This window comes from Nerophis ophidion, linkage group LG04 (assembly GCF_033978795.1).
Source record: "Nerophis ophidion isolate RoL-2023_Sa linkage group LG04, RoL_Noph_v1.0, whole genome shotgun sequence".
NCBI lineage: Eukaryota > Metazoa > Chordata > Actinopteri > Syngnathiformes > Syngnathidae > Nerophis > Nerophis ophidion.
The window spans coordinates 5,806,248-5,828,469 of NC_084614.1; the positions used below are offsets into that span (position 1 = coordinate 5,806,248).

The 22,222-nt window shown below is 38.4% G+C and overlaps 1 protein-coding gene across 1 annotated transcript in view; it reads left to right on the top strand.

The window, feature by feature from the left end:
* LOC133552148 (FRAS1-related extracellular matrix protein 2-like) overlaps positions 1-22,222 on the top strand; it is a 206,283-nt gene that overhangs the window by 162,828 nt on the left and 21,233 nt on the right. Inside the window, exons 9-16 of the mRNA XM_061899505.1 lie at positions 1,026-1,223; positions 1,296-1,460; positions 3,011-3,193; positions 9,612-9,742; positions 12,508-12,666; positions 17,964-18,267; positions 18,333-18,464; positions 21,354-21,685. Coding sequence (XP_061755489.1) covers positions 1,026-1,223; positions 1,296-1,460; positions 3,011-3,193; positions 9,612-9,742; positions 12,508-12,666; positions 17,964-18,267; positions 18,333-18,464; positions 21,354-21,685 — 1,604 coding nt within the window. The remainder of the gene's footprint in view (positions 1-1,025; positions 1,224-1,295; positions 1,461-3,010; positions 3,194-9,611; positions 9,743-12,507; positions 12,667-17,963; positions 18,268-18,332; positions 18,465-21,353; positions 21,686-22,222) is intronic.

Here is a 22,222-nt window from a genome sequence, read left to right on the forward strand (position 1 = left end):
CCGTACACCTCCTATAGTCGTATACCTTGGTAGTTGACATGTTAGCTTGCTAACTTATTTAGCTAAATTTTGCAGCATAGAGTCAAACAACTTGACACATGCTAACTGTTAGCACGCTAACATTTTATTGACAAGTTTACCGGCGTACGCCTCTTAGAGTCATATACCTTGGTAGTTGACATGTTAGCATGCTAACTTATTTAGCTACATTCTGCAGCGTAGAGTCATACAACTCAACATTTGCTAACTGTTAGCACGCTATTGTTTTTTGACAACTTAACAGTCCTACACCTCCTAGAGTCGTATACCTTGGTAGTTGACATGTTAGCATGCTAACTTATTTTGCTAAATTCTGCAGCGTAGAGTCTTACAACTCAACATTTTCTAACTGTTAGCACGCTAACGTTTTTTGACAACTTTATAGTCCTACACCTCCTAGAGTCGTATACCTTGGTAGTTGAAATGTTAGCATGCTAACTTATTCAGCTAAATTTTGCAGCGCAGAGTCATACAACTCAACATTTGCTAACTGTTAGCATGCTAACTGTTAGCACGCTAACGTTTTTCGACAACTTTACAGTCCTACACCTCCAAGAGTCGTATACCTTGGTAGTTGACATGTTAGCATGCTAACTTATTTAGCTAAATTTTGCAGCGTAGAGTCAAACAACTTAACACATGCTAGCTAATAACATTTTAATGTTGAGATTAGCGTAGTAACCTTTTTCAGCCAATTTAGCGGCGGTACACCTAAAATTCAATCCAAAAATGTATAAAAATGTATAAAAAATTACATTTGACACAGGCTAACTGTTAGCATGCTAACTGTTAGCACGCTAACATTTTATTGACAACTTTACAGCCGTACACCTCTTAGAGTCATATACCTTGGTAGTTGACATGTTAGCATGCTAACTTATTCAGCTAAATTTTGCATACGACTTGACACATGCTAACTGCTAGCACGCTAACTTTCTTGGTGAATGCTCATCCGGTCATGTGATCTCCATGTGGCGTCCTGGCAGTGCCGAAGGTTCAGTTCCGTGAGGCAGCGCACTCGGTCCAGGAGCACGAAGGCCGACTGGCGGCCGTGGTGCTTCGCAGCGGTGACCTCCGGCGGCGCTCCAGCGTGCGCTGCTACACCCGCCAGGGGTCGGCCCAGGTGGTCTCGGACTTTGAGGAGCGTCCCAACACCGACGCCTCGATCCTCACCTTCCTGCCCGGTAGACAACGTCCTTCCTTCCTTGCTTCCTTGCTTCCTTGTTTCCTCACCTGTGGTTTTCCTACCTGGACAGGTGAGATGGAGAAGGTGTGCGCGGTGTCGCTGGTGGACGACTCGCTCTACGAGGACCCGGAGGACCTTCGCCTGGTCCTGGGGAGCCCGGAGAGCGACTCCGGGTTCGGGGCGGCACTGGGGACCCTGAAGGAGACGGTGGTCAAAATCCAAGACGCCGCCGACAGTAAGAAAGAGGCACTCGGGGGGGACACCGGTTAGCATGAAACATGCTAACATGCTACATGCTAAACTTAGCCTGATTAAGTTAGCATGTTCAAGTTAGCACGCGTCGAGTACAAGAATATGACTCTGAGATGTATACCCCGTAGAATTAGCTATGAAAATCTAGCACGCTAACGCTAATGTGCTTACGTGCCAATGTTAGCATGCTAGCAGTTAGATTGCACCAAGCGCCACAATTAATGAGTCTGAGGATAGAGGATAGCATGAAACATGCTAACAACCGATGGACTGTTCTGCTAAGTGAGCCCTAGCAATTTGCGCCGCTAATTCTTAACTAACTCTTTGCGCCACTAGCTATTAGCTAGCTAATTGCACCACAAGTGGTTAGCTAGTAATTTGCTCCACAAGTTGTTAGCTAGCAATTTGTGCCACTAGTTGTTAGCTTGCAATTTACGCCACAAGATGTTAGCTAGCAATTTGTGCCACTAAGTTTTAGCTAGCAATTTGCGCCACCAGTGGTTGGATAGCAATTTATGCTACTAGTTGTTAACTTGCAATTTGTTCCCCTAAGTTTAAGCTAGCAATTTGCGCCACTAGTGGTTTGATAGCAATTTACGCCACTAGTTGTTAGTTAGCTAATTGCGCCACAAATATTTAGCTAGTAATTTGCTCCACAAGTTGTTAGCTAGCAATTTGTGCCACTAGTTGTTAGCTTGCAATATACGCCGCAAGATGTTAGCTAGCAATTTGTGCCGCTAAGTTTTAGCTAGCAATTTGCGCCACCAGTGGTTGGATAGCAATTTATGCCACTAGTTGTTAACTTGCAATTTGTTCCGCTAAGTTTAAGCTAGCAATTTGCGACACTAGTGGTTTGATAGCAATTTACGCCACTAGTTGTTAGCTAGCTAATTGCGCCACAACTTATTAGCTAGCAATTTGCGCCGCAAGTTGTTAGCTAGCAATTTGCGCCACTCGTGGTTAGCTGGCATTTGCGCCACTAGTTGTTAGCCTGCAATTGTGCCTCTAGTTTTTAGCTAGCAATTTGCGCCACATGTTGTTGCGTAGCATTTTGCGCCACTAGTTGTTAGCTAGCCATTTGCACCACTAGTTGTTAGCTTGCAATTTCTTCCGCTAGTTGATCCATAACAATTTCTGCCACATGTTGTTGCCTACCATTTTGCGGCACTAGCCTTTAGCTAACTATTTGCGGCACTAGCTTTTGACTTGAAATTTGCACCACAACTTGTTAGCTAGCAATTTGCGCCGCAAGTTGTTCGCTAGCAATTTGCGCTACTCGTGGTTAGCTAGCATTTGCGCCACTAGTTGTTAGCTTGCAATCGCGCCGCTAGTTTTTAGCTAGCAATTTGCGCCATTTGTTGTCACCTTGCCTTTTGCTCCAGTAGTGGTTACATAGCAATTTTGCCACTAGCTGCAAGATAGCGATTAGCGGCGCTAGCTGCCAACTTTAGCAATTAGCGCATTATTCGTTCACCAGCTATAAGGGAAGCTAGTGCCATATTATTGATGTCCAAGTCCTCGTTCCATCCCTAGAACCCATCATCCGCTTCTCCGAGACCAAGGTCACCGTCAGCGAGCCCAAGGAGGCGGGCGCCGTGGCGACGGTGAGGATCTCCTTGCTGCGGCTGGGCGACACCTCCCAGGTGTCCGTGGTGCGGGTGCACACCAAAGACGGTTCGGCCGTGTCGGGGGAGGACTACCACCCCGTGTCCCGAGGTCAGTCCAACAACGCTCTATAAAGTAGTCATACAAATCTATAAAGTAGTAATACACATCTATAAAGTAGTAATACACATCTATAAAGTAGTAATACACATCCATAAAGTAGTAATACACATATATAAAGTAGTAATACACATCTATAAAATAGTAATACACATCTGTAAAGTAGTAATACACATCTATAAAGTAGTAATACACGTCTATAAAGTACTAATACACATCTATAAAGTAGTAATACACATCTGTAAAGTAGTAATACACATCTGTAAAGTAGTAATACACATCTGTAAAGTAGTAATACACATCTATAAAGTAGTCATACACATCTATAAAGTAGCAATACACATCTGTAAAGTAGTAATACACATCTATAAAGTAGTAATACACATCTTTAAAGTAGTAATACACATCTATAAAGTAGCAATACACATCTGTAAAGTAGCAATACACATCTATAAAGTAGTAATACACATCCATGAAGTAGTAATACACATCTGTAAAGTAGTAATACACACCTATAAAGTAGTAATACACATCTGTAAAGTAGTAATACACATCTATAAAGTAGTAATACACACCTATAAAGTAGTAATACACATCTCTAAAGTAGTAATACACATCTATAAAGTAGTAATACACGTCTATAAAGTAGTAATACACATCTATAAAGTAGTAATACACGTCTATAAAGTACTAATACACATCTATAAAGTAGTAATACACATCTGTAAAGTAGTAATACACATCTGTAAAGTAGTAATACACATCTATAAAGTAGTAATACACATCTGTAAAGTAGTAATACACATCTGCAAAGTAGTATTACACATCTATAAAGTAGTAATACACATCTGCAAAGTAGTAATACACATCTATAAAGTAGTCATACAAATCTATAAAGTAGTAATACACATCTATAAAGTAGTAATACACATCCATAAAGTAGTAATACACATATATAAAGTAGTAATACACATCTATAAAATAGTAATACACATCTGTAAAGTAGTAATACACATCTATAAAGTAGTCATACACATCTATAAAGTAGCAATACACATCTATAAAGTAGTAATACACATCTATAAAATAGTAATACACATCTATAAAGTAGCAATACACATCTGTAAAGTAGTAATACACATCTATAAAGTAGTAATACACATCCATGAAGTAGTAATACACATCTGTAAAGTAGTAATACACATCTATAAAGTAGTAATACACATCTGTAAAGTAGTAATACACATCTATAAAGTAGTAATACACACCTATAAAGTAGTAATACACATCTCTAAAGTAGTAATACACATCTATAAAGTAGTAATACACGTCTATAAAGTAGTAATACACATCTATAAAGTAGTAATACACGTCTATAGAGTACTAATACACATCTATAAAGTAGTAATACACATCTGTAAAGTAGTAATACACGTCTATAAAGTAGTAATACACATCTATAAAGTAGTAATACACGTCTATAAAGTACTAATACACATCTATAAAGTAGTAATACACATCTGTAAAGTAGTAATACACATCTGTAAAGTAGTAATACACATCTATAAAGTAGTAATACACATCTATAAAGTAGTAATACACATCTATAAAGTAGTAATACACATCTGTAAAGTAGTAATACACATCTATAAAGTAGTATTAGACATCTATAAAGTAGTAATACACATCTATAAAGTAGTAATACACATCTATAAAGTAGTAATACACGTCTATAAAGAAGTAATACACATCTATAAAGTAGTAATACACGTCTATAAAGTACTAATACACATCTATAAAGTAGTAATACACATCTGTAAAGTAGTAATACACATCTGTAAAGTAGTAATACACATCTGTAAAGTAGTAATACACATCTGTAAAGTAGTATTACACATCTATAAAGTAGTAATACACATCTATAAAGTAGTAATACACATCTATAAAGTAGAAATACACGTCTATAAAGTAGTAATACACGTCTATAAAGTACTAATACACATCTATAAAGTAGTAATACACATCTATAAAGTAGTAATACACATCTGTAAAGTAGTAATACACATCTATAAAGTAGTAATACACATCTGTAAAGTAGTAATACACATCTGTAAAGTAGTAATATACATCTGTAACGTAGTAATACACATCTATAAAGTAGTAATACACATCTACAAAGTAGTAATACACATCTATAAAGTAGTAATACACATCTATAAAGTAGTAATACACATCTGTAAGGTAGTAATACACATCTATAAAGTAGTAATAGACATCTATAAAGTAGTAATACACATCTATAAAGTAGTAATACACATCTATAAAGTAGTAATACACATCTATAAAGTACTAATACACATCTATAAAGTAGTAATACACATCCGTAAAGTAGTAATACACATTTATAAAGTAGTAATAGACATCTATAAAGTAGTAATACACATCCATAAAGTACTAATACACGTCTATAAAGTACCATTACACACCTATAAAGTAGTCATACACATCTATAAAGTAGCAATACACATCTATAAAGTAGTAATACACATCTATAAAGTAGTAATGCACGTCTATAAAGTACTAATACACATCTATAAAATAGTAATACACATCTGTAAAGTAGTAATACACATCTGTAAAGTAGTAATACACATCTATAAAGTAGTCATACACATCTATAAAGTAGCAATACACATCTGTAAAGTAGTAATACACATCTGTAAAGTAGTAATACACATCTATAAAGTAGTCATACACATCTATAAAATAGTAATACACTTCTGTAAAGTAGTAATACACATCTGTAAAGTAGTAATACACATCTATAAAGTAGTAATACACATCTATAAAGTAGCAATACACATCTGTAAAGTAGTAATACACATCTATAAAGTAGTAATACACATCTATAAAGTAGTAATACACATCTGTAAGGTAGTAATACACATCTATAAAGTAGTAATAGACATCTATAAAGTAGTAATACACATCTATAAAGTAGTAATACACATCTATAAAGTAGTAATACACATCTGTAAGGTAGTAATACACATCTATAAAGTAGTAATACACATCTGTAAGGTAGTAATACACATCTATAAAGTAGTAATACACATCTATAAAGTACTAATACACATCTATAAAGTAGTAATACACATCCGTAAAGTAGTAATACACATTTATAAAGTAGTAATAGACATCTATAAAGTAGTAATACACATCCATAAAGTACTAATACACATCTATAAAGTAGTAATACACATCCGTAAAGTAGTAATACACATCTATAAAGTAGTAATACACATCTGTAAGGTAGTAATACACATCTATAAAGTAGTAATAGACATCTATAAAGTAGTCATACACATCTATAAAGTAGCAATACACATCTATAAAGTAGTAATACACATCTATAAAGTAGTAATGCACGTCTATAAAGTACTAATACACATCTATAAAATAGTAATACACATCTGTAAAGTAGTAATACACATCTGTAAAGTAGTAATACACATCTATAAAGTAGTCATACACATCTATAAAGTAGCAATACACATCTGTAAAGTAGTAATACACATCTGTAAAGTAGTAATACACATCTATAAAGTAGTCATACACATCTATAAAATAGTAATACACTTCTGTAAAGTAGTAATACACATCTGTAAAGTAGTAATACACATCTATAAAGTAGTAATACACATCTATAAAGTAGCAATACACATCTGTAAAGTAGTAATACACATCTATAAAGTAGTAATACACATCTATAAAGTAGTAATACACATCTGTAAGGTAGTAATACACATCTATAAAGTAGTAATAGACATCTATAAAGTAGTAATACACATCTATAAAGTAGTAATACACATCTATAAAGTAGTAATACACATCTATAAAGTACTAATACACATCTATAAAGTAGTAATACACATCCGTAAAGTAGTAATACACATTTATAAAGTAGTAATAGACATCTATAAAGTAGTAATACACATCCATAAAGTACTAATACACGTCTATAAAGTACTAATACACATCTATAAAGTAGTAATACACACCTATAAAGTAGTCATACACATCTATAAAGTAGCAATACACATCTATAAAGTAGTAATACACATCTATAAAGTAGTAATGCACGTCTATAAAGTACTAATACACATCTATAAAATAGTAATACACATCTGTAAAGTAGTAATACACATCTGTAAAGTAGTAATACACATCTATAAAGTAGTCATACACATCTATAAAGTAGCAATACACATCTGTAAAGTAGTAATACACATCTGTAAAGTAGTAATACACATCTATAAAGTAGTCATACACATCTATAAAATAGTAATACACATCTGTAAAGTAGTAATACACATCTGTAAAGTAGTAATACACATCTATAAAGTAGTAATACACATCTATAAAGTAGCAATACACATCTGTAAAGTAGTAATACACATCTATAAAGTAGTAATACACATCCATGAAGTAGTAATACACATCTGTAAAGTAGTAATACACATTTATAAAGTAGTAATACACATCTATAAAGTAGTAATACACGTCTATAAAGTAGTAATACACATCTATAAAGTACTAATACACATCTATAAAGTAGTAATACACATCTATAAAGTAGTAATACACATCTGTAAAGTAGTATTACACATCTATAAAGTAGTAATACACATCTACAAAGTAGTAATACACATCTATAAAGTAGTAATACACATCTATAAAGTAGTAATACACATATGTAAAGTAGTAATACACATCTATAAAGTAGTAATAGACATCTATAAAGTAGTAATACACATCTATAAAGTAGTAATACACGTCTATAAAGTACTAATACACATCTATAAAGTAGTAATACACATCTGTAAAGTAGTAATACACGTCTATAAAGTATTAATACATGTCTATAAAGTAGCAATACACATCTGTAAAGTAGTATTACACATCTATAAAGTAGTAATACACATCTACAAAGTAGTAATACACATCTATAAAGTAGTAATACACATCTATAAAGTAGTAATACACATATGTAAAGTAGTAATACACATCTATAAAGTAGTAATACACATCTATAAAGTAGGATTACACATCTATAAAGTAGTAATACACATCCATAAAGTACTAATACACATCTATAAAGTAGTAATACACATCTATAAAGTAGTAATACACATCTATAAAGTAGTAATACACATCTATAAAGTAGTAATACACATCTGTAAAGTAGTAATGCACATCTCTAAAGTAGCAATACGCATCTATAAAGTAGTAATACACATCTATAAAGTAGTAATACACATCTATAAAGTAGTAATACACATCTATAAAGTTGTATTATCCATTTATAATTATAGAGAGATTAATCGGACAACCTGTGGATAAATTACTCGATTAATCGAACAACCTAATGAATAAATTACTCGATTAATCAAACAACCTGATGGATGGACGGATTACTCTATTAATCAAACAAATGTAGATTACTAGATTAAGCGAACAACTTGATGAATAGATTACTCGATTAATCAAAGAAGATTAATCAAACAACCTGATTGGATTGATTACTTGATTAATCGAACAACCTGATGGATTGATTACTCCATTAATCAAATAACCTGATAAATAGATTACCTGATTAATCGAACAACCTGATGGATAGATCACTCAATTAATCAAACAACCTGATGAAAAGATTACTAGATTAATCGAACAACCTGATTGACAGATTACTTAAATAATTGAACAACCTGAGGGCTAGATTACTCGATTAATTGAACAACCTGATGGATCGATTACTCGACTAATCGAAAAAGATTAATCGTACAACCTGATGGACAGATTACTCAATAAATCAAACAACTTGATGTATGGACTACTCGATTAATCAAACAACCCGATGGATGGCTTACTCAATTAATCAAACAACCTGATGAAAAGATTACTCGATAATCGAACAACCTGATGGATAGATTACTTGATTAATCGAATAACTTGATGGACAGATTAATTAATCAATTAATTAATCAAACAAACTGATGCACGGTTTACTCGATTAATCGAACAATCTGATCGATAGATTACTCGATTGATCGAATAACCTTTTTTTTATGGATTACTCGATTAATCGAACAACCTGATGGACGGATTACGCGATTAATCAAACAAATGTAGATTACTCGATTAATTGAAGAAGATTAATCGAACAACCTGATGGATGGATTACTTGATTAATCAAACAACAAAAATAGAATCGTCCTCTGATGCACGCTCGTGTGTGTGTGTGTGTGTGTGTGTGTGTGTGTGTGTGTGTGTGTGTGTGTGTGTGTGTGTGTGTGTGTGTGTGTGTGTGTGTGCGTGTGTGTGTGTGTTTGCGTGTGTGTGTGTGCAGACGTGGAGTTCAGGCGGGGTGACAAGGAGAAGGTGGTGCAGGTGGAGGTTTTGTACGATGGTGTGCGGGAGATGAGGGAAGCTTTCACGCTGCACCTGAAACCCGACGACAACATGGTGGCTGAAACTCAGGTTAGCAACACACACACACACACACACACACACACACACACACACTGGTTATCATTTGGAATGGGGACCAAGGTGTTGTTCGTGACTTGTGGGGACCACCCTTTCTACAGGTTGTGGAGGCAGAAGTCCTCTTAAGGTGACTGTGTAAACAGAGCCATGTCCCCATTAGGTCAGCATTGCCAGAACACACACACACACACACACACACACACACACACACACACACACACACACACACACACACACACACACACACACACACACACACATAAACTGGTTATCATTTGGAATGGGGACCAAGTTGTTGTTCAGGACTTGTGGGGACCACCCTTTCTACAGGTTGTGGAGGCATAAAAAAATGAGGTAAAATGTCCACTGCCCAGTTAGCTCATACACGTCTTTAAATCTCTGGATTGATGAAGTAATGTGCTGATCATACTTACTGGGGACCCTGGGGAAAAAGAGTTAATATGGTTCATGGGGACCAAATTTTAAATCATTTTGCATAATTCACACACATTTGTTCGTGACTACTGAGGACCATATTAAAAAAAAGGGAAAATGTGCAAATGTCTCACACTCAAACTAACCAGTAAACATGTTTTATGGGCCAAAGTTTAAAAATCACTTAGGCATCTTCAGAATGGATTTGACTATCATTTAAAAAGGTTTCCCTTTAGGGGACCTGTTTTTTTTTTGGGGTCCCCATACCGTCAGAAGTCCCATAAAGGTGTGTAAACAGAGCCATGTCCCCATTAAGTCAGCATTGCCAGAACACACACACACACACACACACACACACACACACACACACACACACACACACACACACACACACACACACACACACACACACACACACACACACACACACACACACAGTTATCATTTGGAATGGGGACCAAGTTGTTGTTCATGACTTGTGGGGACCACCCTTTCTACAGGTTGTGGAGGCATAAAAAAATGAGGTAAAATGGCCACTGCAGTTAGCTCATGCACGTATTCAAATGTCTGGATTGATGAAGTAATGTGCTGATCATACTTACTGGGGACCCTGGGGAAAAAGAGTTAATATGGTTCATGGGGACCAAATTTTAAATCATTTTGCATAATTCACACACATTTGTTCGTGACTTCTGAGGACCATATTACAAAAAAGGGAAAATGTGCAAATGTCTCACACTCAAACTAACCAGTAAACATGTTTTATGGGCCAAAGCTTAAAAATCACTTAGGCATCTTCAGAATGGATTTGACTATCATTTAAAAAGGTTTCCCTTTAGGGGACCTGTTTTTTTTGGGGGTCCCCATACCGTCAGAAGTCCCATAAAGTTGTGTAAACAGAGCCATGTCCCCATTAAGTCAGCATTGCCCGAACACACACACACACACACACACACACACACACACACACACACACACACACACACACACACACACACACACACACACACACACACACACACACACACACACACAGTTATCATTTGGAATGGGGACCAAGTTGTTGTTCATGACTTGTGAGGACCACCCTTTCTACAGGTTGTGGAGGCATAAAAAAAATGAGGTAAAATGGCCACTGCAGTTAGCTCATACACGTATTCAAATGTCTGGATTGATGAAGTATTGTGCTGATCATACTTACTGGGGACCCTGGGGAAAAAGAGTTAATATGGTTCAAGGGGACCAAATTTTAAATCATTTTGCATAATTCACACACATTTGTTCGGGACTAGTGAGGACCATTTAAAAAAAAAGGGAAAATGTGCAAATGTCTCACTCAAACTAACCAGTAAACATGTTTTATGGGCCAAAGCTTAAAAATCACTTAGGTATCTTCAGAATGGATTTGACTGTCATTTAAAAAGGTTTCCCTTTTTTGGTCCCCATACCGTCAGAAGTCCCCTAAAGGTCACTGTGTAAACAGAGCCATGTCCCCATTAAGTCAGCATTGCCAGAACACACTCACACTTGCACACACAAACACACACACATTAAAACACAAATGTGTAAACCTTCCCAAACTCAAATCTGATCAAGATTCGAACTCACAACCCTTGCTTTCATGTTAGACAGGTGCTAAAATTACTAAAACTACTCAAATTTGCCAGTATGTGTTTATCATTGATGGAGCAGGAAGGGGCTGGGAATAAGTTTGAGGTAAGATATCTATCCATCCATCCATTTTCTACTGCTTATTCCCTTTGCGGTGGCGGGGGGCGCTGGTGCCTATCTCAGCTACAATCGGGCAGAAGGCAGGGTACACCCTGGACAAGTCGCCACCTCATCGCAGGACCAACACAGATAGACTACAAAAATTTGCCAGTATGTGTTTATCAATGATGGAGCAGGAAGGGGCTGGGAATAAGTTTGAGGTAAAATGTATTTTTTTTAAAATATATATATGTTTTACTTAATTGATATTAATTAACATATAAACATAGATTAATTCAAATAAGGTACTACATTTAAGCAACACAAAAGAAATATAATAGTATTTATTATTTTTTTTTTTTCAAAATAAAACAAACTAAAAATACATACAATTATTTTAAATTTAAATTATTTTTAGGTCGAATTTTATATGATGTTTTGTCATTCACTGGGTTTGTACCATCATGGATTTGGGACAAGTAAACTACAAAAACTTCACGCTTATTTCTGATATTTATGCATTTATTGACGTACTCTGTGTTGGTTTAAGCAACTTTTTATGTCCAATTAATTTCAGCATGTGTGACACGGTCGTGTGTTTTGACCCCCAGGTGACCAAAGTGATGGTCTACATCGAGGAGGCCACCAGCATGGCCGACGTCACCTTCCCGTCTTTGCCCCGCGTGGTCTCGCTGCTCCACTACGACCACCACGCCCGCCCACCGGGTGGCGCTCACCCGCCTGCTGGCTACCCTGTGGTCTGTGTGACGGTCAGCCCACCTTCTTTGTCTTCTTGTCATGTGCAGCCTTGCAAATGTGGATCATTGTCTGGTGTTGCTTCCATCAATCATTTCCTGAGTGGAACTTAGAACCATTTATCTAATACAGGACGCGTTAAGGAAGGCGAACAGAAGGTCAATTCAAGGTAATAAAAGTGAATTAAACGTGAAAAAAGTGGGAAAAAAGGGTAAAAGAAGGTGATAAAGGTAGATAAAAGGTCAAATAAAGTCAATGGAGTCTAAATGAAGTAAATAAAAGGTACAAGAAGGATAAAAGGAGGTAAATATATCCATCCATTTTCTACCGCTTATTCCCTTTCGGGTTTGCGGGGGGCGCTGGCTCCTATCTCAGCTACAATCGGGCGGAATAGAAGGTAAAAGTAGTAATTAATAGTAAAAATAAGTTTTAAAAAAAGGTAAAAGAACATAAAAAAGTTTAATAGAAGGTTAAAGTAGTAACTAATGGTAAAAACAAGTTAAATAAAAGGTAAAAGAAGGTTAAAAAAGTTAAATAGCAGATAAAACAAGTTAAATAGAATGTAAAAAATGTTGTAAATAGAAGATGAAAAAGTTAAATAAAAGGTCAAACACGGTGAATAGAAGGTACATAAATGGTAGAAGATGGTAAAAAGGGTAAATACAATGTGAAATAAGGATCATGTCTTATTCTGGTTTTGGTTCTGTTTTACATCACATCTTGTTAGCGTTTGTCTTCCGTAGTTCCTGGTGGCACTTCCTGTTTTGTTCTGTTGTCATAACTACGCATTTGTGTCACCTGCCTTTTGTTTCTGACGCGCACCTGCCTCATAATTACTGTCCGTATTTAAGCCTGCCTTTTTCATTTACTCGGTTTCGCATTGTAGTTTCTGTTCCATGCAACAGGTGATGAAGCTGATTCCCGATTGTGGTAAAGACTATTTTTGTACTTGTTAGCTTCCACGCTATTCCTCTGTTTATTCCCTAGCTCACATGCTAGCGCTTTTAGTTCCTTCTAGATCCCATGCTAGTTCTGTTTGTTTTGTCTTTAGTGCCTTGTGCAAGTGTTTCTGTTCTTAGTCTGTTTTGTTAGTATAAATAAATCATCATTTCTTACTTTCATGCTGTGTCCAAGTCCGACTGCATCATAGAAAGAACGAACCCGCACCACGATGCCAGCTAAGCGACACAACATAGAGTGTAAAAGAAGCTAATTGAAGGTACAAGAAGGTGAAAAAAAGTGTTCAAAGAATGCAAGTAATAAGGTAAAAGCAGTAAGTAATAGTGTAACTAAAATGTAAAGCAAGGTTAAAAGACATTAAATAGAATGTAAAAGAAGGTCCACAGAAAACAAAATGTAATCAGAAGATTAAAAAGTTAAATAAAAGGTAAAATAAGGTGAATAAAAGGTAAATAAAAGGTAAAATAAGGTAAATAGAGTGTAAAGAAAGTAAATTAAAGGCCTACTGAAATGAGATTTTCTTATTTAAACGGGGATAAAAGGTCTATTCTATGTGTCATACTTGATCATTTTGCGATATTGCCATATTTTTGCTGAAATGATTTAGTAGAGAACATCGACGATAACGTTCGCAACTTTTGGTCGCTAATAAAAAAGCCTTGCCTGTACCGGAAGTAGCAGACGTCACGGGTTGTGGAGCTCCTCACATCTGAACATTGTTTACAATCATAGCCTCCAGCAGCAAGAGCTATTCGGACCGAGAGAGCGACAATTTCCCCATTAATTTGAGCGAGGATGAAAGATTTGTGGATGAGGAAAGTTAGAGTGAAGCACAAAAACAAGGCGGCGCGGCATTGGGACCGTTTCAGATGTAATTAGCCACATTTACTAGGATAATTCTGGAAGATCCCTTATCTGCTTATTGTTTTGATAGTGTTTTAGTGAGATTGTAAAGTCATACCTGAAAGTCGGATGGCTGCGGTGAACGCCAGTGTCTCTGAGAGAAGCCGAGGAGCCAAGATCACAGCTGCAGGATGAGGTTCCATAATTCACTGAAGTCTCCGGTAAGAGCCGACTTAATATCACAATTTTCACATCCAAAAACTTGCTGGTTGACGTAGAGAAACATGTTCGCTTGACCGCTCCGTGTTAAAGCTTCACAACAAACAAAGAAACACCGGCTGTGTTTCGGTTGCTAAAGGCAGCTGCAATCCACCGCTTTCCACCAACAGCATTCTTCTTTGACGTCTCCATTATTAATTGAACAAATTGCAAAAGATTCAGCAACACAGATGTCTAAAATACTGTGTAATTATGCGATGAAAAGAGACAACTTTTAGCCGTGTGTGGTGCTGGACTGAAATGTCCCCTCCAACCAATAACGTCACAAACACGCGTCATCATTCCGCGATGTTTTCAACAAGAAACTCCGCAGGAAATTTAAAATTGCAATTTAGTAAACTAAAAAGGCCGTATCGGCATGTGTTGCAATGTTAATATTTCATCATTGATATATAAACTATCAGACTGCGTAGTAGTGGCTTTCAGTAGGCCTTTAAAGGTACTATAAGGAAAAAAGGAGGCAAATAAATGGTAAAAGTAGTAATTAATAGCAAAAGGAAGGCAAATAAAAAGTTAAAGAAGGTTATAAAAAAGTTATATAGAAAGTAAAACAAGTTAAAAAGAATGTAAAAAAAAGGTCAATAGAATGTAAAAAAAGTTGAAATAGTTAAATAAAAGGTCAAATAAGGTTAATCGAAGGTACATAAAAGGTAAAAGATGGTGAAAATTGTAAATAAAAGGTGAAATAAGGTAAATAGAGTGTAAAATAAGTTAATTAAAGGTACAAGAAAATTAGGAGGAGGTAAATAGAAAGTGAAAAAAATGTTAAAAGAACATAAATAATAAGGCAAAAATAGTAAATAATAGTAAAAATAAATTAAATAAAAGGTAAAGTAATGTTAAAAAACACTAAATAGAATGTAAAAGAAGGGCCACAGAATGTAAAAAAAATGTAAATAGAAGATTAAAAAGTTAAATAAAAGGTAAAAGGAGGTGAATAGAAGGTAAATAGAAGGTAAAAGAAGGTGAAGCGGTAGATAAAAGATAAAATAAGTTAGAGTGTAAAAGAAGTAAATTTAAGTTACAATAAGGAAAAATGGAGGTAAATAAATGGTAAAAGAAGGTAAAAAATAGTAATTAATTGTGAAAGGAAGGCAAATAAAAAGTAAAAGAAGGTTAAAAAAAGTTAAATAGAAAGTAAAACAAGTTCAATTGAATGTAAAAGAAGGTCAATAGAATGTAAAACAATTGTAAATAGATTATATAAAAGTTAAATAAAAGGTAAAATAAGGTGAATGATAGGTAAATAAAAGGCAAAAGATGGTGAAAAGGGTAAATAAAAGGTGAAATAAGAAAATATAGACTGTAATACAAGTTAATTGAAGGTACAATAAAATTAAGAGGAGGTAAATAGAAGGTGAAAAAAATGGTTCAAGGAACGTACATAATAAGGTAAAAGTAGTAAATGATAGTGAAAATTAAGGTAAATGAAAGGTAAAAGAAGGTTAAAAAACATTCAATAGAATGTAAAAGAAGGTCCACCGAGTGTAAAAAAGATTTAAATAGAAGATGAAAAAGATAAAAGAAGGTAAAGAGAAGGTAAAAGAAGGTAGAAGTAGTAATTAATTGTGAAAAAAGTTAAATCAAAGGTAAAAGAAGGTTCAAAAAAGGTAAATGGAAGGTCAACCAAGTTCAAATTTAATGTAAAAGAAGATCAATAGATTGTTAAACAATTGTAAATAAAAGATATAACAGTTAAATAAAAGGTAAAATCAGGTGAATATAAGGTAAAAAAAAAAGGTAAAAGATGGTGAAAACGATAAATAAAAGTTAAAAAGAGGTAAATAGAGTGTAAAAGACTTTAATTAAAGGTACAAGAAGTCTGAAAGGAAGTAAGTAAAAGGTAAAAGAAGGTAAACAAAAATGGTAAAAGAAGGTAAATAGAAGGTAAAAGTAATAAATAATAGTGAAAAGAAGTTAGGTAAAGGAAGGTTAAAATTTTTTTAAATAGAATGCAAAAGAAGGTCAATAGAATGCAAAACAACGTAAATAGAAGATTAAAAAGTTAAAAGAGTAAATAAAGTGAATAGAAGGTAAAATAAAAGATAAAATAAGGTAAATAGAGTGTAAAGGAAGTAAATCAAAAGTATAAGAAGGAAAAAATGAGGTTATTAAAAGGTAAAAGAAGGTTCAAAAAGTGTAAATAAAAAGTAAAACAGGTTAAAAGAAGGTCAATAGAATGTAAACAAAAATTGTAAATAGAAGATATAGCAGTTAAGTGAACTAGAAGGTAAATAAAAGATCAAATAAGGTAAGTAGAGTGTAAAATAAGTTAATTAAAGGTACAAGAAGAATAAGAGGAGGTAAATAGAAGGTAAAAATAGTAAATAATAGTTAAAAGAAGGCAAATAAAAGGTAAAAGAATGTTAAAGAAAGTTAAATAGAAGATAAAACAAGTTAAATAGAATGCAAAAGGTCAATAGAATGTAACACAAGTATAAATAGAAGATGAAAAAGTTGAATAAATGGTCAAAGAAGGTGAATAGAAGGGACATAAAAGGTAAAAGATGGTGAAAAGGGTAAATTAAAGGTAAATAGAGTGTAAAGGAAGTAAATAGAGGGTACAAGAGGGATAAAAATAAGTAAATAAAGAGGTAAATAAAGGTAAACAGTTTGTAAAAAAATAAATAAAAGAAGTTAAATAGAAGGTAAAAGTAGTAATTACAAATGAATAGAAGGTAAATAAAAGGTAATATTAGGTTAGAATAGAAACTTTTAAATAGAAGGTCAAATAAGTAAAATGAGGTGGCGACTTGTCTAGGGTGTACCCCGCCTTCCGGCCGATTGTAGCTGAGATAGGCGCCAGCGCCCCCCGCGACCCCGAAAGGGAATAAGCGGTAGAAAATGGATGGATGGATGGATAAGTAAAATAGAAGGTAAATAGAAAATAAAAAAGTTAAATAGGAGGTAAATAAAAAGTTAAAGGTCAATAGTAGGTCAATTAAAGGCAAAAGTGTGTGTGTGTGTGTGTGTGTGTGTGTGTGTGTGTGTGTGTGTGTGTGTGTGTGTGTGTGTGTGTGTGTGTGTGTGTGTGTGTGTGTGTGTGTGTGTGTGTGTGTGTGTGTGTGTGTGTGTGTGTGTGTGTGTGTGTGTGTGCCCAAGAAACCAAGCGGTCTTGTCACGAGCGAGTATTTGAGTGCGGCGCCTGCAGGCTCTTCAAAGCCTTCTACTTCTAAAAGTGATCAGCAAGACCATGGTCAGGTCCTGATGGAGCGCCCTCCTCCTGCAGGCCTGCAGCAGCAGACACGTGGACTACAGCAAGACCGCCTCCATCTGCGTCAGCGAGCGCATCGACGACACCTTGACCAGGTACCGCTGGCTGGTCAGCGCCCCTGCCGGACCCCACGGCGTCACCAGCCCCATGAAGGAGGTGGACTTGGACACCTTCTTCACCTCCTCCAAGACCATCACGCTGGACTCGGTCTACTTTCGCGCCGGCTCCCGGGTCCAGTGCGCCGCCAGGGCGGTGAACTCGGACGGGGACGAAGGGCTGGAGCTGATCAGCCCCGTGGTCACCATCAGCCAGGAGGACGGTGAGGCGTCCATCTTGGTCTTTGTCACACGCCGCCATGACGGGAAATGTTTGTTTGTCCTGAAGGAATGTGTCAGCCGCGCAAGATGGGGGTCGTGGGGGCGGAGCCTTTCTCCGCCAAGCTGCGCTACACTGGAGCGGACGACCCCGAGCACCCAAACCTGATCCGAGTCAGCGTCAGCATGCCACACATGGACGGTTGGTGCAGCTCCTGATTTCTTTCACTTTCACTTTTGTTTTTGGGCGTTTTGTTTTTATTTTACTTCAGTTAATTAGGTTAGTTTGGGTTGGATTTTGTTTTATAGATTTTGGCTTGTTTGTTTTATTTTGAAAGCCCCGGTGGAGTCCCTTCGCTTGACCCACACCCACTAACTCCCTTTTTCAGCAGCTTTGGAGAGGTCTTTCACTGCCCGCCGTTGGGTCTTCCCTCGCACTCCCATTTCCCTGAGGAGCCTGGATGTTGGGGTGGCCACGAACCCTCTGAAGCCTACTTCCACTGGGCGTACCCTTGCTTTCCAACCTTGTTGTTGTGCATCGGCTGCAAGCTCAGGTTCTAGCGTTCGCAGGCACTCTCCTAGGGCACCGTGAGCTCTATGATGTACATGTAGGACTAGATGTTGCAATCCCCTATTGCATACTTAATGCACCTATGCGACTCTGTGGGATGGTCAAGTGAGTAAAGGCATCCTCCAGGTTATCAAGTGGGCGCCCCCCTTCCTCAGTGTTTCGCTGATATGCCTACAACACCTCCAGAGGGTTCAGCAGTCAGTCCCAGCGTCCCAGGATCACACCCTAGATGCCATAAACTCAATTGAAAGCCCAGGTGGAGTCCATTCGCTTGACCCACATCCACTGACTCCCTTTTTCAGCGGCTTTGGAGAGGTATTTCACTGCCCGCCGTTGGGTCTTCCCTCGCACTCCAATTTCCCTGTGGAGCCTGGATGTTGAGGTGGCCACGAAGCCTCTGCAGCCTACTTATACTGGGCGTACCCTCGCTTTCCTGCCTTGTTGTTGCGCATCGGCTGCAAGCTCAGCTTCTTGCGCTCGAAGGCACTCTCCCAGGGCACCGTGAGCTCTATGATGTACACGAGTCTGAGCGAGGCTGAAGACAGAACAAGATCTGGCCGGAGGTTGGTGGACGTGATCTCACCTGGAAAGCAGAGCTTCTCGCTCAGGTCTGTCATCAGTTTCCGGTACCATGATCCGCCTAGCTGTCCAGTATCTGGTCTTATGGTGGTGAGGCTGGCTTGACCCTCGCCCTCCCGGACAAATGTTGTTGCTTGCCATCGGGATGACGGGGGCATAAGGGCATTGATCATTGTCCGTTGACTTTCCAGCACTGCAACAAGACACTTTAACACCTGGTTGTGCTGCCAGGTGTAACGGCCTTGGGTGAGGCTGGACTTGCATCCCACCAGGATGTGCTTCAGTGTTGAGGCCACGAAGCCTCTGCAGCCTACTTCTACTGGGCGTACCCTCGCTTTCCTGCCTTGTTGTAGCGCATCGGCTGCAAGCTCAGTTTCTTGCGCTCGTAGGCATTATCCCAGGGCACCGTGAGCTCTACGATGTACACGAGTCTGAGCGAGGCTGAAGACAGAACAAGATCTGGCCGGAGGTTGGTGGACGTGATCTCACCTGGAAAGCAGAGCTTCTCGCTCAGGTCTGCCAGCAGTTTCCAGTCCCGTTCCCCGCCTAGCTGTCCAGTGTCTGGTCTTGTGGTGGTGAGACTGGCTTGACCCTCGCCCTCCCGGACAAATGTTGTTGGTTGCCATCGGGATGACGGGGAAGGAAGAGCATTGACACTTGTCTGTCGACTTTCCAGCCCTGCTGCAAGACACTTTAACACCTGGTTGTGCCGCCAGGTGTAACGGCCTTGGGTGAGGCTGGTCTTGCAGCCCACCAGGATGTGCTCCAGAGTTGCTGGACTTGGACATAGAGAGCATGTGGGGTCTTCACTATACCACTGGCTGAGGTTTTTTGCAGAAGACAGGACCTCGTAGGTAAAGCTTGCCCTGAATGCCTCCATCTCCCACAGCTCTTTCCAGGAGATCTTCCTCTTCTCCACTCATTCCCATGCCCTCCACTGCCCTTGCTTTGCCTGGGCCACAGCTTGTGCGCACCTTCTTGCTTCCTCTTCCCGACATACCTCCTGGTCCACTAGCTTGTGTCTCTGAGATGGAGTGGCCTTGCTCCAGTCTGGCGTACTGGCACTAGGCCAAGACCACTCCTACCCTGCTGTACTCGGCCCACAATGTCTCTATGCCTGAGTGCTGCTTTAGCCTGCTCAGTTGCAGCCAATGGGGTCCACTTCCTCCCAAGGGCCAGAATGGGGGCAGCTTGGGCTACAAATGGATCACTCGAATCCAGTAGAATCATCTCCACACTTGAACTCCTCTGAAAGACTGGAAATGGGCAGTTCTAGCATTCCTTTGCCGTAGAGCCCAATGCTGCTGAGGCACCTGGGAAGGCCAATCCACTTGCATATGAGCTAACCAGTCTCTCCAGCTTTTCCACCTTTGAAAGTGGGACTTCAAAGAGGCTTAGTGGCCACATTAGGCATGGAAGTAGTCCATACTGCATGCACCAGAGCTTCAGCTTGCCAGGAAGCAGGGTTCTGTCGATGTTCTCCTGGCCCCTGACTACCTCCTTCCTGAGCTGCTCTGTGTCTTTGAGGGAGGCATCATACCAACGAACTAGGAACTTCAAAGGCTTCTCGGAGACTGTTGGAATAGGTTCCTCACCAATGTGAAAGCGGTGGTGTGACAGTTCCCCCTTGTCAATAGAGATGCTTCTGGACTTGCTTGGCTTGATCTTCATGCGAGCCAGCTCGATGTTTTCTTGGAACTTTCTTAAAATCCGTACAGTGCAAGCCTTGGTCGTGGTGAGTGTTGTGAGGTCATCCATGTAGGCTCTGACAGGCGAAGCATCAGGCCAGGTCTTATTAGCTGTCTTCCAACCACCCATTGCGATGCCCAGATGATAACCTCTTTGGTGAAGGCCAGTGGGGAGATGATCCATGATTCCCACTTCCAGGTGTTGCTTATGAATATGAATATTCTGCTTTGATGTTTATTTTGTATTTTGCAGGCATGCTTCCGGTCATTTCCACCCGGCCCCTCACGAACTTTGACCTGACTCTCAGCCCGGACGGAACCCGTGTGGGGAACCACCGCTGCTCCAACCTGCTGGATTATAGCGAGGTCGCCACAGGTCACGGCTTCATCACGGCGGCCACGCGCAACCCAGAGACCGCGGGCAACTCGGCGCCCTACCAGTACAGCGCCCCCCTGAGGGGGAACGCCACACTGCGCTTTTACAGGAACCTCAACCTGGAGGCCTGCCTGTGGGAGTTCACCACCTTCTACCACATGTCTGAACTACTCTCTGACTGTGGAGGCACCATCACCACTGATGGACAGGTAGGGTGTGTGTGTGTGTGTGTGTGTGTGTGTGTGTGTGTGTGTGTGTGTGTGTGTGTGTGTGTGTGTGTGTGTGTGTGTGTGTGTGTGTGTGTGTGTGTGTATTTTCAGTATTTACTTTTGTGTTCCTCAGTCTGCTGAAAGACAGATTTACACACACAACATTGCCTCTGTTTGTTTTCTTATCTTTAATCAACACAAACACACACACACACAGACACACACACAAACACACACACACACACACACACACACACACACACACAGACACACACACACACAAACACACATGCACACACACGCAAACTCACTCACACACAGTGTGAATAAATTAATTCATTTGGCCACTTTATTAGATGTTTAATATGTTTTGACTCACTGAGGAAATCATACATATTTACATTACCATATTTACACTACCATATTACATTACCATATGAAATTACCATATTACATTACCATATGAAATTACCATATTACATTACCATATGAAATTACCATATTTACATTACCATATGAAATTACCATATTTACATT